The sequence below is a fragment of the Spermophilus citellus genome (genome assembly GCF_964194105.1).
Source record: "Spermophilus citellus genome assembly, chromosome: 8".
NCBI classification, from domain to species: domain Eukaryota; kingdom Metazoa; phylum Chordata; class Mammalia; order Rodentia; family Sciuridae; genus Spermophilus; species Spermophilus citellus.
Window position 1 is genome coordinate 103,465,121 of NC_138189.1, and position 16,366 is coordinate 103,481,486.

General features: G+C 33.8%; 1 protein-coding gene and 1 pseudogene across 2 annotated transcripts in view; one reads left to right on the forward strand and one right to left on the reverse strand.

Moving 5' to 3' along the window:
• Window positions 1–16,018, forward strand: part of SLC9B1 (solute carrier family 9 member B1) — a gene marked incomplete at both ends in the record, with an annotated part of 57,262 nt that extends 41,244 nt beyond the window's left edge. Inside the window, 5 exons of the mRNA XM_081304374.1 lie at window positions 4,408–4,514; window positions 5,755–5,904; window positions 9,202–9,310; window positions 10,267–10,403; window positions 15,803–16,018. Of these exons, the coding sequence (XP_081160500.1) occupies window positions 4,408–4,514; window positions 5,755–5,904; window positions 9,202–9,310; window positions 10,267–10,403; window positions 15,803–16,018 (719 nt within the window). The remainder of the gene's footprint in view (window positions 1–4,407; window positions 4,515–5,754; window positions 5,905–9,201; window positions 9,311–10,266; window positions 10,404–15,802) is intronic.
• LOC308654263 (glyceraldehyde-3-phosphate dehydrogenase-like) lies at window positions 961–1,911 on the reverse strand (annotated as a pseudogene). The gene has a single exon. The product of its transcript is annotated as a glyceraldehyde-3-phosphate dehydrogenase-like (transcript).
• Window positions 16,019–16,366: the final 348 nt, after the last annotated feature.

Below are 16,366 nucleotides of genomic sequence, written 5' to 3' on the forward strand. Positions count from 1 at the left end.
AGCTTCTGTGTTTCCCTAGATCTAAAGTGAGTTTGTTGTAGAGATCATACATTTTAATCTTGACTTTTTAATCTATTCAGTCAATTATATCTTTTGATTGTGGAATTAATTCATTAGCATCCAAAGTGATTAATACCGGAGAAAGACATACCTTTGCCATTTTATTAATTGTTTTCTCTTTCTTGTACCTATTTCATCCCTCTTTTCCTCTCTTGCTTCCTTACTTTGTGTTTCATTGTTATGTTTTATTTTTGTAATGACATGTTCTGATTTTCTTCTTTCATTTGTGTATCTTCCATAGGTACTTTATTTGTGGTTATTTTATAATTATAGAAAACATCTTACAATTATAACAATCTATTTTAAACTGATAACAGTATAATTTCAATAATATGTAAAAAGTCTACATTTATTTCCCTGCATTTTATGTTATTGATTAACCTATTATATCTTCTTACATTGTATGGTCATTCTCATAGTTTAAAAGTTATTTTTTCATTTTGTCTTTTAAATTCTATAACTGAATTAAAAGTTCTTTACTTGCCACCATGACAGTATTAGGATTTTATATTTATTTATATATTTACCTTTAATATAAGAGTTTATATTTTGTAAGCTTGGGTATTGTTGTCTAATATTATTTTATTTCCACTAGAAGGACTGACTCCCTTACCATTTCCTGTAAGGCAGCTCTATTAGTGATGAACTTTCTGTTTTTATTTATCTGGGGAATTCTTTTTGGGTTTTTTTGTTTTGTTTTGTTGTTGTTGTTGTTGTTTGGCTGGGTGCAGTGAACTTTATTGATAGTATGTGACAGTAGGGCTCCCTAAGCCTCCTTCTTCAGGGGATCTGAGATGGAAATTGAGAGGAGAAGGGACTGAGTTAGGGGCAGGGACTCTCCAGCAGCTGAGGGCCTCTCTCTTCCTCTGTGTTCTTGCTGGGGCAGATGTCCAGGGGCTCTTACTCCTTGGAGACCATATGGATCATAAGGTCCATAATCCTGTTTCTGTAGCCAAATGCATTGTCAATCCAGGAAATGAGCTTGACAAAGTGGTCATTGAAGGCAATGCCAGCCCAGCATTGAAGGTGAAAGAGTGGGTATCACTGTTAAAGTCTCAGGAGACGACCTGGTCCCTAGTATAGCCCAGGATGCCCTTGAGGTGGCCCTGTGATGCATGCTTCACCACCTTCTTGATGTCATCATATTTGATAGCTTTCCCAAAGTGACAGATCAGATACATAGCTGACATTTTGGGGGTGGGCACATGGAAAGTCATGCCAGTGAGCTACCCATTCACTTCAGGGCCACAGCCTTGGCAGCACCAGTGGATGCAGGGATGATATTCTGGGAAGCCCCAAGACCATCATGCCACAGTTTCCCATAGGGGCTATCTGTGGTCTTCTGAGTAGCAGTGATGTATGAACTGTGGTCATGAGTCCTTCCACAATGCCAAAGTTGTCATGGATGACCTTGGCCAGGGTGGCTAAGCAGTTGGTGGTACAGGAGGCATTGCTGACAATCTTAAGGGAGTGGTCATACTTCTCATGGTTCACATCCATCATAAACATGGGGGCATCAGCAGAAGGGGCAGAGATGGAGCACCACTCTTCAAATGAGCCCTGGCTTTCTCCATGGTAGTGAAGACACCAATGGACTTCACAAGATATTCAGTACTAGCATCACCCATTTGATGTTGGCAAGATCTCATTCCTGGAAGATAGAGATGGATTTTCCATTGATGACAAGCTTCCCGTTCTCAGCCTTGATTGCGCCATTGAATTTACCATGAGTGAAATCATACTGGAACATGTAGAAGGTGTAGTTGAGGTCAATAAAGAGGTCATTGATGGCAACAATATCACTTTGCTAGAGTTGAAAGCAAATCCATTCACTCTGACCTTCATCATCATGTCTCAGGGATGTAGCTAGCACTGCACAAGATGAGAAGATGCAGCTGTCTGACAAATGAGGAGAAGCAGAGAGCCTCCTTTTCATTTTTGAAAGACAGATTTGCAGAATATACTTTTCTTGGTTAGCAGTTTTTTTTTTTTTTTTACTTTTGGCACTTTGAATATACTATCCCACCATTTTCTGACTTGCAGGGCTTCTACAGAGAATTCTGCTAATATCTTATAGAACATTCCTTACATATGACAAGTTACATTTCTCTTGCTGCTTTCAAATTTCCCTCTTTGTCTTTTACATTTTGATTACAGTGCTTCATTTTAGGTCTCTGAGTTTATCCCACGTGAAGTTCTTTGAGTTTCTTAAATTTGTATATGACCATTTCCCCTCAAATTTGGAAAACTTAGGGCCATTATTCCTTTAATTTGCTCTCTACCCCTTTCTCACTCTTTCCCCCTTCTGAAACATCCACAATAAATATTTGGATCTTACTAATGGCATTCTGTAAGTCCTTTATGCTCTCTATGTTGTTCTTTACTTTTTTTTCTCTCTCTTCTGACTCAGTAATTTCAAATGAGGGCCGGGGTTGTGGCTCAGTGGTAGAACCCTTGCCTAGCATGCATGAGGCACTGGTTTCTATCCCCAGCACCACATAAAAATAAATAAAATACAGGTATTGTGTCCATTTACAACTAAAAAATTTTTTTAAATGATAATAATTTCAAATAAACGATCTTCCATTTCACTGAACCTTTCTTCTGCTTGATACAGTCTACCATTGAACACCTCTAGTGAATTTTTCCATTTAGTTATTATATTTGCTAGTCCTGAAATTTTTATATGGTTCTTTTTTATAGTTTCTATCTCTTTGTTGTTATTCTCATTTTTAATGCATCATTTCCTGACTTTATTTAGTTGGCTATTAATGTTCTCATAGAATATCTTTAAGATAGTTTTTTTTGCATTTTTGTCAAATAATTCACAGATATCTATTTCTTTAAGATCTGGAGATTTAGTTTGCTCCTTTAGTTTGGTTAATGTTTCTTTGTATGCCTTGCTATTTTTTTTTTTTTTTTGCAGGGATTTATCATTTGAAAACACTTCCACCATTCCCAGTCTTTATTGAATGACTTCATACAAAAGACTTTCACTAATTAGCCTGGCTATCAATTCTGAGGGCTTCTTAAACTTTTTCTGGGATGCATCCTCTTTGGTGTATGCAAGTAATATTCCATTTAGAGAGGTTTTCCAGTTTCTTTTTCTGGAGCTTTTGTTCCCTCTGTTGTCCGTGGCTCTGACCTCTCCTTTGTTCTCAGCAGCACTCAGGTATGTTCAAAATATGCAGGTTTGGAGCCAAATAAGATAGACAAGTACCTCAGGCAACCTCCTAAAGTTCTAACATTCTCTTTCCCTTTCAGTAGAGAAGTGGCAAGTTGGGTATTTTCTCCCAGACTTGCCATCCTGTACATGTTTGGGTAAGGACCATCATAGGTATCATGTCGTATCTGTTTTTACTAGTTTCCATGCCACTGTTCTTGGCATTGCATTTGCCTAAGTTACTACAACTTCTTAATTTTCTTATGGAGTTCCTTAAAGGAGTTTGGACCATATATTGTAACTTATTGGACCATTATTCAGTCAATGTCTTTGTGGGACATCAATGGTTGGGGCTTTCCTGTCTATCATTTTGCTGGAATTACTCTGTTTCTATTACTTTTAATGGAAAAATGTTTCTAAAATAAATACTTACATACTTTGGCTAATTCAATACCCAGAGGAGAACTGAACTGTTTTTCTAACTGAGGATAACATGTTTTTGTTTGTTTATTATATTTTATTGTTAAGAACTACAAATATGGAAATATTATATCCATGGACATAAAATATATTGGAAACTCAATCAACCCATAGCTATTTCTAGGATTGACCCAGGAATAAAATTATTTTACATTGTTGCTGTTTTTTTTTTTAATTGGTTGTTCACAACATTACAAAGCTCTTGACATAACATACTTCATACATTGGACTGAAGTGGGTTATGAACCCCCAATTTTACCCCAAATGCAGATTGCAGAGTGTTGCTGTTCTTTTTAAATGATTTATTTATTTATTTATTTTGCATAATAGCACATCACATCAGAAAAGCCATTTGCTAAGTAGGTGCTATAAATACTTCCTTGTTAGTCTCTTTCTGTTCTTTAGCTTACCTGATCTTGTAGTTTAGGGTGGCTAAAGTGAACCTGTTGTAACTTATTACTTCTTTGTTTACAATGGAAAGTTCTGAGATGTGTGTACTTGTTAAATTGTTTGGAAGTACACATTTAATTTCAAGTAGATCTAAATAGGTTTTCACATATATTACTACTAAAGGTCCAATTTTGTGTATTTTTTTTCTGTAAAATGTTACCTTTCTTCAAATCACGTAGCTTTGATTTTCTGATGTATAGTGTGTGTGAAAATATTTCTCTGTGAAAAGTTTCCCTTATTGTGTGCCCTTACAGGTGGTGTAATTGATAATATTCTGTCATCTTTGCGGGACGTACTTGTTGGTGTGCTGGTAGGAACTGTTTTGGGATGTTTTATTCGATATTTTCCAAGTGCTGATCAGGTAAATAAAAAAGTTAACCTGTTGTGTAACATTACAGAGTAATAATTAGCTTTCTATCACTATTATGAACCTGAGATAATTAAATTATAGAAGAAAAAGTTTATTTTGGCTAACAGTTTTTGAGATGTCCAATCAATTGGACCCATGAATTTGGATGTGTAGCATGGCAGTATATCATGGCTCACATATGGCAGAGCAAAACCATTTACATCATGATCCAGGGAGCAAAAGAACGATAGGAAGGGAACAGGGGTCCAACAGTCCCCTTTGTGAGCATACTCCCTAATGGTCTGAAGACTCCCACAAGGTCCCCACCTCTCAAAGTTTCTACCATCTCCCAATAGCCCCACATTGGTGAGCAAGTCTTTTAACACGTGGGCTTTTGGGAGGCATTCAACATCCAAACCATATCATCTGGTATTAGACATTTCTTTCCACAATTTGAACTTTGGGAAGAGCTTTGAAATATTAAATTTCATACTTACTCTCTTCTCCCAAAGTAATCTTCATCGCCCCTATTCAGTTCTTAAAATTGAACACAGTAGTGACTGATACAGGTCAATGGCCTTGATTGATGTCTCTGATGAATAAAGAGTTACAGAAAAGTGTACCTACCTGAAGGTATCCCTCTTCATTCTGTTTCACCCCTTTCCCACAAATTGCCTATTGATATTTGTCAGTTTTTCCTAATACTTTTCCCTAAATTTTCCTTTAAACACATTGGGAGAAGATAGGTTCCCACTTACCTCTACTTTATTTTCTGACTTAAATTTGCTCTTGCTGTCCTTTGACAAAGGCAACACTGTTAAACATAAGCCTTTCCTTCCCGAAAGCATGTGCCATTACTCTTATTCCTGTAATTCCCATCCTGACCTACCTGTAGCTGTTACTTTGACTGAAGAGATATTAAAATATATATATATATATTTTAAGAATTCATTGAATATATGGAACTGAAGACTATATGGGGTTATCCTTTCTTTGCTTTCAGTTGAAATATTATAACAATTTTACTGATGTCACTCTCAGAGATGTATCAGAAGATGAAAGTTTAAAGTTTGCAAATTTTGTTACTTGGTAACAAGTGTGCTGAAATATTTAGTGAGGAAGAAAATCAACATTTTAGATACTACTTAATACAGCATTTAGAGACTTGATAGCAAAGGGTCAAAAATAAATGATAGATAATGCCAAATCTTATATATTTAATATAAAACAAATTTTAAATATCTATTTCTAGGAAAAACTTTCATTGAAGAGGGCATTCCTTATTTTGAGTATGTGTATTTCTGCTGTCTTAGGCAGTCAACGTATTGGTTTACATGGATCTGGAGGATTATGCACACTAGTGTCATCTTTCCTTGCAGGGACAAAATGGTCCAAAGATAAGGTGAATATTTTTAATACATCATTTTTTAAAGATAATTAATTTTTATATCTCTAATCGACATTTAGAAAATCTCCCCGCTCTACTTGAAAGATGTTTTATTTCCTCAAGGAAGTGTATGAATCAATCAAGGAAATAAAATATTTACAAAAAGTGCCTGGAAATAAACTAAAATGCAATCAAAAGTTGAGTTATAGTATCAGACTTCACTCTTCCCAAAATATTATGTAATATAATATGATTTTAATTAACTTAATTATTTTCTTCGTTAAAATTTTATTTGTTCAACTAATCCATGAAAACATTCATAAAAGATTAAAACATATAGAATAAAATGTAAAAGTTTCCTTCATCCCTCACATTCTTAAATATCCAACTCCTTCCCCAAATTAAGCATTTGTTCTGACCGAACCTTCATTTGTAAACATTTAGATCTTTCAGTTTTTTGATACAGGTGGTACTGTTAGGAACAATCTTGTTCATGTGTCTTATTGCATATATAAAAGTACTTTCCATGTATATAAATACTTCTGTAGGATTAATTTCCTGGAAATAGAATGTCTATGTTAAGAAATAGTCTGTTTTTATTTTGCTGGGTACTGTTAAATTACACTCCTGCCAACATTATAGAGAGTATCTAATATCTCAGTTCTATTTTTTAATGATCAGATGACTAAAAATCTATATTATGTTATTTTTCTTTATTTACATTTCTCTAATTAGTAGTGGACAAAACTTCATGTATTCTTCATTAACTACCTATTGAATTCTTGGCCTATTCCTATTCCTATGCCTTTTGCTTCTAATTTATAGTTTCACCATATGCTAGGACTACTGTGTGTGTGTGTGTGTGTGTGTGTGTATAAAATATTCATATAATTTTTGCTTATCTTCAACTTTGTTTATGCTGTATTTTATGTGGAAGTGAAATTTTCTATAGCCACACATCCATTTTTTCCTTTATGGTTCTGGATTCTACATCTTGTTTAAGGACTTCCTCATCCAAGATTAAAAGATTATAAACATCATAAAGATATACTATTTTTATATTGTCATCTAATACTTTGGTAGTTATTGCTTGTTTATTTTGTTTCTGCATTTAGTTTTTTAATCCATCTGGAATTTATCTTTGTGAATGCTGTAAAGTAATGCTATAGGAATACCTCTGTGTGTCTATGTATTCATAGACACACACATATACTTATATATAATAGATATGCATAAACACACATGTATGTATATACATATATACATACACATATTGGCTACTCAGTTTTCAATTATTTGTTTATTAACCCATTAATTGTTCAGTTTTTATTTTGTTTTTGTTTTGGTACTGGGAATTGAACCCAGGTGTGTTTTACCACTGCTACATCTCCAGTTCTTTTTATCATTTGAGACAGGGTCTAAGTTGCTGAGGCTGGCCTCAAACTTGCAATCCTCCTGCCTCAGCCTCCTGAGTAACTGGGATTACAGGCATATGCCACTATGCCCAGCAATTATTCAGTTTTGCTAAGTACATATTTTAACATTAGTTAAATTCTGAACTTATGCCAATACCAATCTAATTTAAATCACTGCAGTTTTATGTCTCAAAATCTAATATAGAAATTATCCCCATTAAACTGCTTCTTAATGTATTTCTTGGCTATTTCTGCCCATTATTCTTTCTTAGATTAATTTTATAATCAGCTTGAGAAGTTCCCTACCCAAAATGTAGACCCAAAATGTAGTCCAATATAATCATGATTATAGAATTAATTAAGTGGTTAATAATGAATGAAATAGGAGCTTGTGGTTATGGCTCAGTGGTGAAGCACTTGCCCTTCAGTGTGAGGCACTGGGTTCGGTCCTCAGTACCACATAAAAATAAACAAACAAAATAAAGTCGTGTCCATCTACAACTAAAAAATAGAAACTAAAAATTTTTTAAATGAATGAATAAAAGTTAAAAGTAAAATGAAAACTACAAGAATTCCTTTGTATATGATAAAAGAGATTAAAATGAATAGTTTAAAGATTAAAATAAATAGGATAATATGCTATAAAGAAGAAATAATAATAATTGTTTTTGTTTTTACTTTTTTTAACTTTTACAATCAAATAAGTTTTAATCAGAAAGCTCAATCTTAAAGGAAAATGTTATAAAGATAGTTTGTGTCCTAAGCAAGAGTCATCAGAATTCTTATGTACATTCTATACGATGACAAGCCCAGATGGAGACTAAAATCTTTTCATCCCAAATCCTGGAGAAGAGTTAGCATGCTGTTATGCCAAATGGCACCTTTCCTTTAATCTTTTCATTGGGAAGTGGCACTGGGAGGGAATCCTTCCCAGAAAGGGGAGACAGACTGGCAACTAAAGAAGAATCTAATAAACATTTTGTTTTAGTATTAAGGGAAAACATTTTTTTAATTAATTTATTTATTTTTAGTTGTAGATGGCACAATACCTTTATTTTATTTATTTATTTTTGGATCAAACCCAGTGCCTCATACATGCTAGGCTAGCACTCCACCACTAAGCTACAACCCCAGCCCAAGGAAAAAATAACGTTGAGGTAATCAATATGAGTCCTTTGGAAGCAGACCTAAAATAGAGGACCAAATTTTTTTTTTTCCTAGCAGTTTATAGCATCTCGGTATTCACTCTCATTGCAGTGGGTTTCAGGTTCATTGTTAGTAGAGGTCTTCTCAACTTCTTTCCAAGAGCTCAAATGTTTTCATGAGCTGGGTATGCTTTCATCAGGCATAATATGATTCTCTCAGTTCAGTTATCTTACAAAGAAATAATTGCACAAAAATTAACCTACTCAATTTTTATTAATTAGGTTTTAACATTTCTCCTAAAAATAAAATATCTTAAGTTTATTAAATTTTAAGAGTAACTTTAAGAATAACTGGAGAATATTGTGCTAAGCAAAATAAGCCAATCCCAAAGAACCAAAGGCTGAATGTTTTCTCTGATAAGCAGATACTAATTCATAATAGGGAAAGTTGGCTAGGAAAAAATAGAAGAATAGAAGTAATAGGGAATTGAAGGGGGGGTTATAGGGGTAGGAATGATGGTAGAATGAATCAGACATTATTACCCTATATGCATATATGATTACACAACCAGTGTAACTCTACATCATGTACAACCAGAAGAATGAGAAGTTATACCCCATTTATGTATTATGTGTCAAAATGCATGCTACTATCATGTATAACTAATTAGAACAAATTAAAAACACAGTAAATTCTCAAATGCAACTATCTTTACCCAATAACTATAAATATATATTTCTTTTTTACACAGATTAAGGTCCAAAATATTGTTGCACAAACCTGGAATGTTTTTCAGCCTCTTCTTTTTGGTTTAGTTGGATCAGAAGTAGCTGTTTCATCTCTTGAACCAAATACTATTGGTAAGAATAATTAAAGCACAAAAGATATAAGATTCAAAAATATTTAAGAAAGTTATAAATACTTTATTTTTTCTAATAATGTATCTTTGACTACAAAGACCTTCTTTAGAAACTCATGATAATGTAATGTATTTGCTCTTCCTTGACCCTATTTGGTTTTGGTTTTGGTTTTGCTTTTAGTTATCTGTTTTTTGTTATGCTAATTTTTTAGTTGTAGATGAACACCATACCTTTATTTATTTATTTTTATGTGGTGCTGAGGAATGAACCCAGCGCCTCACACGTGCTAGGCAAGTGCTCCTCCACTAAACCACACCCCCAGCCCTGGTTTTTGTTTTCTAACCAAACATATTACTTAATATCTTCCCTGAGTGATCTGATGAAATAAAGATTAAGATTTATTTTCTTAGATGAATATAGATACCACCAGATATTTTCATTTAAGAGTATTCCAAAAAATGTCTATTAGTTCAGAATTGCAGAAGTTCAATTCAAATTCTATTAGTTCAGAATAAAGTAAATGTCTTCTGTCTCATTTTTCATGGAACTCCCACCATTATGCCAAAGTTTCAATCATATTTGCATTCTTTATAATTATTATTTTTTTCTTTTTGGTACCGGGGATTCAACTCAGGGCCACTTGACCACTGAGCCACATCCCCAGCACTATTTTGTATTTTATTTAAAGACAGGGTTTCACTGAGTTGCTTAGAGCCTTGCTGAATTGACGAGGCTGGCTTTGAACTCAAGAGTCTCCTGCCTCAGCCTCCCAAGCCACTGGGATCACAGGCACATACCACCTCGGCCGGCTGCTTATAATTATTATTTTTACAGAAAAGTAGACATAAAGTAGCAACAGCTTTAAGACATTTTTAAAGTTTTAGAAATAGTATCTCTAGACATAACCATTTCTTCTCAATTATTTTGGTATTTATGTTTGTTTGTATCTGTTACAGGGCTGTGTGTTATTACCTTGAGTTTGGCAGTGTGTGTTCGAATTTTAATGACATTTGTATTGATGTGTTTTGCTGGTTTTACTTTTAAGGAGAAAATATTTATTGCTTTAGCGTGGTTACCCAAAGCAACAGTCCAGGTAAGAAATAGCAAGTCATTGTAATAATTTTAATCTTGATTATTTTTTATAATTCTTAAAGAAAAATGTTACTCCAATCACAAAATGCACAAAATATGTGATATTTAACCTTACTTTTAAAATGCTTGATTGATAACTGTTTATTAAAATTAATGGAACTTTTAAAAAATGTTTCAAAAGCACTTAGTCTGAAAATTTTAAATGTACTTTTCATGACAAATACTTCCTAAATTTTATACAAATATTTTTCTACTTTCCTAAAATATAAAATAAGAAAATATTTTATATTTTGCTGAATATTATAGAGTTAAATGTTTTGATTTTAAAGTAGGAGTACTTTTGGTGTTTTTTTTTTATCTTTCCTAAAGAAAGGGTATCTTTCCTAACCTTACCAATCACTCCACCACATGAATGCCTTTGAAATTTTTAATTATGCATTTATTTTGATGATTATTTGATTAATAATCAAATTCCCTCAATATATTACATAGGAATGATAGGGACAGTATCTAGTTTTTGGTGTTCTGTTTGGGTTTTTTTTTTTTGTTGTTTTTTGTTTTTTTTTAGTTTTTTCCCCTAGGATTTAATAGTCATTAAAAGGCAGGAGGAATGTAGAATGCTTACAAAATGAATGAAAGAAGAGAGAGACATTATAGTTTTGCCCTATTATTCAGTGATATTCTCCTCCTATTAAAAGATATTGCTACTTGTTAGACTGCTTAACCTGGCAACAAAATACTTTAATTTTCTGGATTTTTTTCTCTATTGTTTTCAAAACAGAAGGTTATAAATTTCCATGCAACAAATTCTCTGATATCATGGTTACAAAAGCAGGCTCATTAAAAGTAGTCTTTCTCTTTTAAATATTGTTACTTAACTTTAACCTCAGCTAAATTACTTCTTAATTTCTTAGTGCCTCAATCTGCTCATTTCACAGTGATATCTGCGCATCTACTGCAGAGTGGTGTTGTGAGGATTAATTAAATAATCCATGCAAAGTGCTTAGCATAATCTCTGGCACATGAGAAGTTCTCAGTTAACAATGTTATTATTTATTTTATTTTACCTTCAAGCAATATTAATAATGATAACTGTTTTTAACCTCTGCCATGGAGGTTAAAATAATAATTAATCTACAAAAGAAATATCTATTACTCTATTCTCCCTCCTTCCAATGATACACTTGCAATTATTTTGTTTGCTCATTTTTAAAATTGTACTTATTTATTTATTCTAATTAGGTATACATATGTATCTAATGCATTTTGATTCATTGTACATAGTTACAGCACTAATTTTCATTTCTCTGGTTGTAAAGGATCCTCACACCATATGTGCAGTCATACATGTACCTAGGGTAATGATGTCCATCTCATTTCACTATCTTTCCTGCCCCTGTGCACCCTTCCTTCCCCTCCCTCCCTTTGCCCAATCACAGTTCCTCCATTTTTTTCAATCACCTCCCCCCATTATGGATCAGCATCCACTTATTAGAGAGAACATTCAGCCTTTGTTTTTTTGGGATAGGCTTACTTTGCTTAGCATTATATTCTCCAACTCCATACATTTACCTGCAAATGCCATTATTTTATTTTCTCTTAATGCTGAGATATATTCCATTGTGTATATATACCATAGTTTTGTTTTTAATCCATTCATCTATTGAAGGGCATCTAGTTTGGTTTCACAGTCTAGCTATTGTGAATTGAGCTGCTATACACATTGATGTGGATGTGTTTCTACAGCATGCTGATTTTAAGTCCTTTGGATATAGACTGAGTGGTGGGATAGCTGGGTCAAATGGTGGTTCCATTCCCAGATTTCCAAGGAAATCTCCATACTACTTTCCAGATAGGTTGCACCAATTTGCAGTCCCACCAGTAGTGTATGAGTGTGCCTTTTCCCTCATATCCTTGCCAACATTTATTATTGCTTGTATTTTTAATAGCTGCTATTTGACTGGAGTAAGATGAAATCTCAGAGTAGTTTTGATTTGCATTTCTCTAATTGCTAAAGGTTTTGAACATTTTTTCGTATATTTATTGATTGATTGTATATCATTTTCTGAGAAGTGTCTGTTCAGTTCCTTGGCCCATTTATTGATTGGGTTGTTTTGGGGTTTTGTTTTTGTTTTTGTTTTTTGGATGTTAAGATTTTTTAATTCTTTATCTATCCTGGAGATTAGTGCTGTATCTGACACGCATGTGGCAAAAATTTCCTCCCAAAATGTAGGCTCTCTCTTCATCTCATTTATTGTTTCTTTTGCTGAGAAGAAGCTTTTTAGTTTGAATCGATTCCACTTATTGATTCTTAATTTTTATTTCTTGCACTTTAGGAGTCTTGTTAACAATGTTATTATTTATTTTATTTTAATATTTTATTATTTATTTTTATTTTAGGCCAGGGCCTAAAAATCCAATGTGATGTAGATTTGGGCCTACTTTTTCCTCCATTAGGCACAGGGTCTCTGATTTAATTCATAAGTCCTTGATCCACCTGAGTTGGATTTTATGCATGGGGAGAGATAGGGGTTTAGTTTCATTTTGCTGCATATGGCTTTCCAGTTTTCCCAGCACCATTTATTGAAGAGGCTATTTTTCCTCCACTATATATGGCACCTTTGTCTAGTATGAGATAACTGTATTTATATGGGTTTGTCTCTGTGTCTTCTATTCTGTACCATTGGTCTACATGCCTATTTTGGTGCCAATATCATGCCATTTTATTATTATAGCTTTGTAGTATAGTTTAAGGTCTGGTATTGTGATGCCACCTGCTTCACTCTTCTTGCTAAGGATTGCTTTGGCTATTCTGGGTCTCTTATTCCTCCAAATGAATTTCATGATTGCTTTTTCCATTTCTACACTTGCAGGTTTTTTAAAAATATTTCTTCTTAAGTTTTAGGTGGACATAATATCTTTATTTTACATTTATGAGGTGCTGATAATCGAACACTGTGCCTTGTGCATGCTAGGCGAGCACTCTATCACTGAGCCACAACCCCAGCCCCTACACTTTCAGTTTTATAGGTAATAATTTTAAAGAAGGTATGAGAAGAAACACCCACTCAAGTCCTACTGTATTTTATTCTTTTCTTTCCTTTTTTCCCCTCCATTCTTTGCTGCTAAAATAAAACTGACAAAGCTTCAGTCCTTTCTCTTATTTCTCTATTTAAAGATACTGATGAAAATTAGAATGGAAAAATAGAAGATATCAAGAGAGTAAATAAAGAATTTAGTTCACAAATGTAAAATCAGTTTACTAATTGGATTCTTCTAAAGAAATAACACTAAACCTCAGTCATTAAGTGTGAATCATTTATCACCTCCTGGTAGTTCCTATAGAGTTATCAAGATGATTAAATAAATGAATAAAATTAATAAATGTACAGCTTTAAGAATACTACTTGAGGGCTGAGGCTATAGCTCAGTGATAGAGCATTTGCCTCGCACATGTAAGGCACTGGTTTTAATCCTCAGCACCACATAAATAAATAAAATGAAGGTATTGTGTCCATCTACAACTAAGAATATTAACAAAAAGAAGAAGAAGAAGAAGAAAAAATACTTGATGTAATCCCGGAGGATTGCAAGTTCAAAGTCAGCTGCAGCAATTTAGTGAGGCCGTAAGCATTTTAGCAAGACCCTGTCTCAAAATTAAAAGAATAAAAGGGGCTGGGAATGTGGCTTAGTGGTTAAGTGCCCCTGGGTTCAATCCCCACTACCAGAAAAGAAGAGTACTTAACATATGACAAATTCTATATAACTATGTAAAAATTAATATTAGTATCACCATTATCGCCATCATCATCTCTTATTAGTAATTGTTTCTTGACTGTTCTTTCATGTTCAAAATGTTTAATGTTCTTTTCTAAACTTAAGATTCTTTAAAGTTGATTTTCCGTATAATTTATCTTTTTCTTCCTGGCATCTAGCACAATGGCTTTTGCTCGGTAAACAGAAAGTTAACAAAAACAATACCAACTTTAATCACTGATTTTGGATATGGAAACTAATCTTAAATTGAGGGCTTCTTTTGCCATAATGTCCCATCTCAGATGAAATGTTTCTACCATGATGCCATTACTTTGCATCTCCATAGAAGATATATTTATATTTAATTCCTAAAAATGTCAAGGCAATTTCTTGCCTAGATAGATAAATATAAAGAAAGAGGGTTATGCCTCCAAGGTGGGGAACATCTGTAATTCTAGCAATCGGTAGGTTAATCAGGAGAATTCAAAGCCAATCAGGGTAATTTATGAAGACCCTGTCTCTACATAAAAATTAAAATTAAAAAAGAGAGAGGGATATATCTCAATGGGAAAGACCTCTAAGTTCAATCCTTAGTATCACACACACACACAAAAAAAGGCTTTTGTTTTATGTTACTAAAAATAAATATAATAGAAGATTACCTACAGGGAGAAAGATATGACTAAGTAAGTTCATTCTGTAACAGAATTCAAAGACATCCATTTCCTGGAGGGAATGAGGAGCAAGTGGAAAGAGTAAAACTCAAAATTATCTGAAAACCTACTATGTGCCAGGTGTTCTTTGCATTTTCATATTTAATTCCCACAACCATCCAGTGAAGTAAATATTATGTTATTATTTTTACAATTAATTCAGTCAAGGAACTTGAGCCACTTTTAAAAGATCACTCGTCTGGTTGCTGCAAAAACAGAAGTCAAACTCAGTTTGCCAGATTCTAAACCTCTTCTCAGTTCTGTATCCCAAGGTGGAAGAACAGTAAGAGCAGCAAATCCTTGAGAATGCTGAGAAACCTCAATATTTTCATTCTCTTGTTGCAGCCAAGAACCTAGTGGTGTGTGGTAAAGGCAACCAAGCAAAATTTTGGTTCACTTAGAACTGGCAAGGTTCTGAGGGCAATTTGAACACACAAAAGAGAAATTTGAACATGGGAAACCTAAAGGGACAGGAGTACAAAATCAGTCCCAAAATATCTGCACACTGATTTGTCACTGGTACTCTCTTCCTCCACATAATATTTGCTAGAAAGAACATAGAACAGGGGCTGGGGATGTGGCTCAAGCGGTAGCACTCTCTCCTGGCATGCGTGCGGCCCAGGTTCGATCCTCAGCACCACATACAAACAAAGATGTTGTGTCCCCCAAGAACTAAAAAATAAATATTAAAAATTCTCTCTCTCTCTCTCTCTCTCTCTCTCTCTCTCTCTCTCTCTCTCTCTCTCTCCTCTCTCAAAAAAAAGAACATAGAACAGATGAGTAATGTATGAAAAGCCCTCATTTTTAGTCTTCTCTTTTTTTCCAACAGTCTAATGTAAATTTTATTTATTTTAGCAGAGCCATCTACTGTTATTATATGTTAACTTTGATTAACATTTTTCTTTATGTCCCATTTCATCCCTACATGCAGGCTGTTTTAGGTCCTCTGGCTCTAGAAACAGCAAGGCTCTCCAATTTCAACTTGATACCCTATTCAAAGGATGTGATGACAGTAGCATTTTTAGCCATCTTGATCACAGCTCCAAATGGGGCTCTATTTATTGGCATTCTGGGGCCCAAAATACTTACACGCCATAATGATCCAGACAAAATAAAACTGCGTTTGCCAAATGAAGCCCATCATTAAAAAGCTTATTTGCCATTGCCCACCTGCTGTACATAGAACCCAGGATTTAGAAAATATGTGATTTCTCTGATTTTTGCTTCTAAAGTAAATTTAATAAAAACAGTATTAAATGGAATGTTCTCTTAGTATTTACATATTTCAAAAACAAAGTTAATCTGTAAACACCCTAGAAGGATTGAAAGTAATCCATAAGGCTAAACTTGATGTCATAATACAAACTAAATATAAAAAATTAATGACTGGAAAAAAAACTTGGAATGTTGAATGTGGTAAAATAACCTGTTTCCCAGTGGCAGAAGCAGGATTACCCATCAGTAGTTCAGTAAAAAAAAAAAAAAAAAAATGATC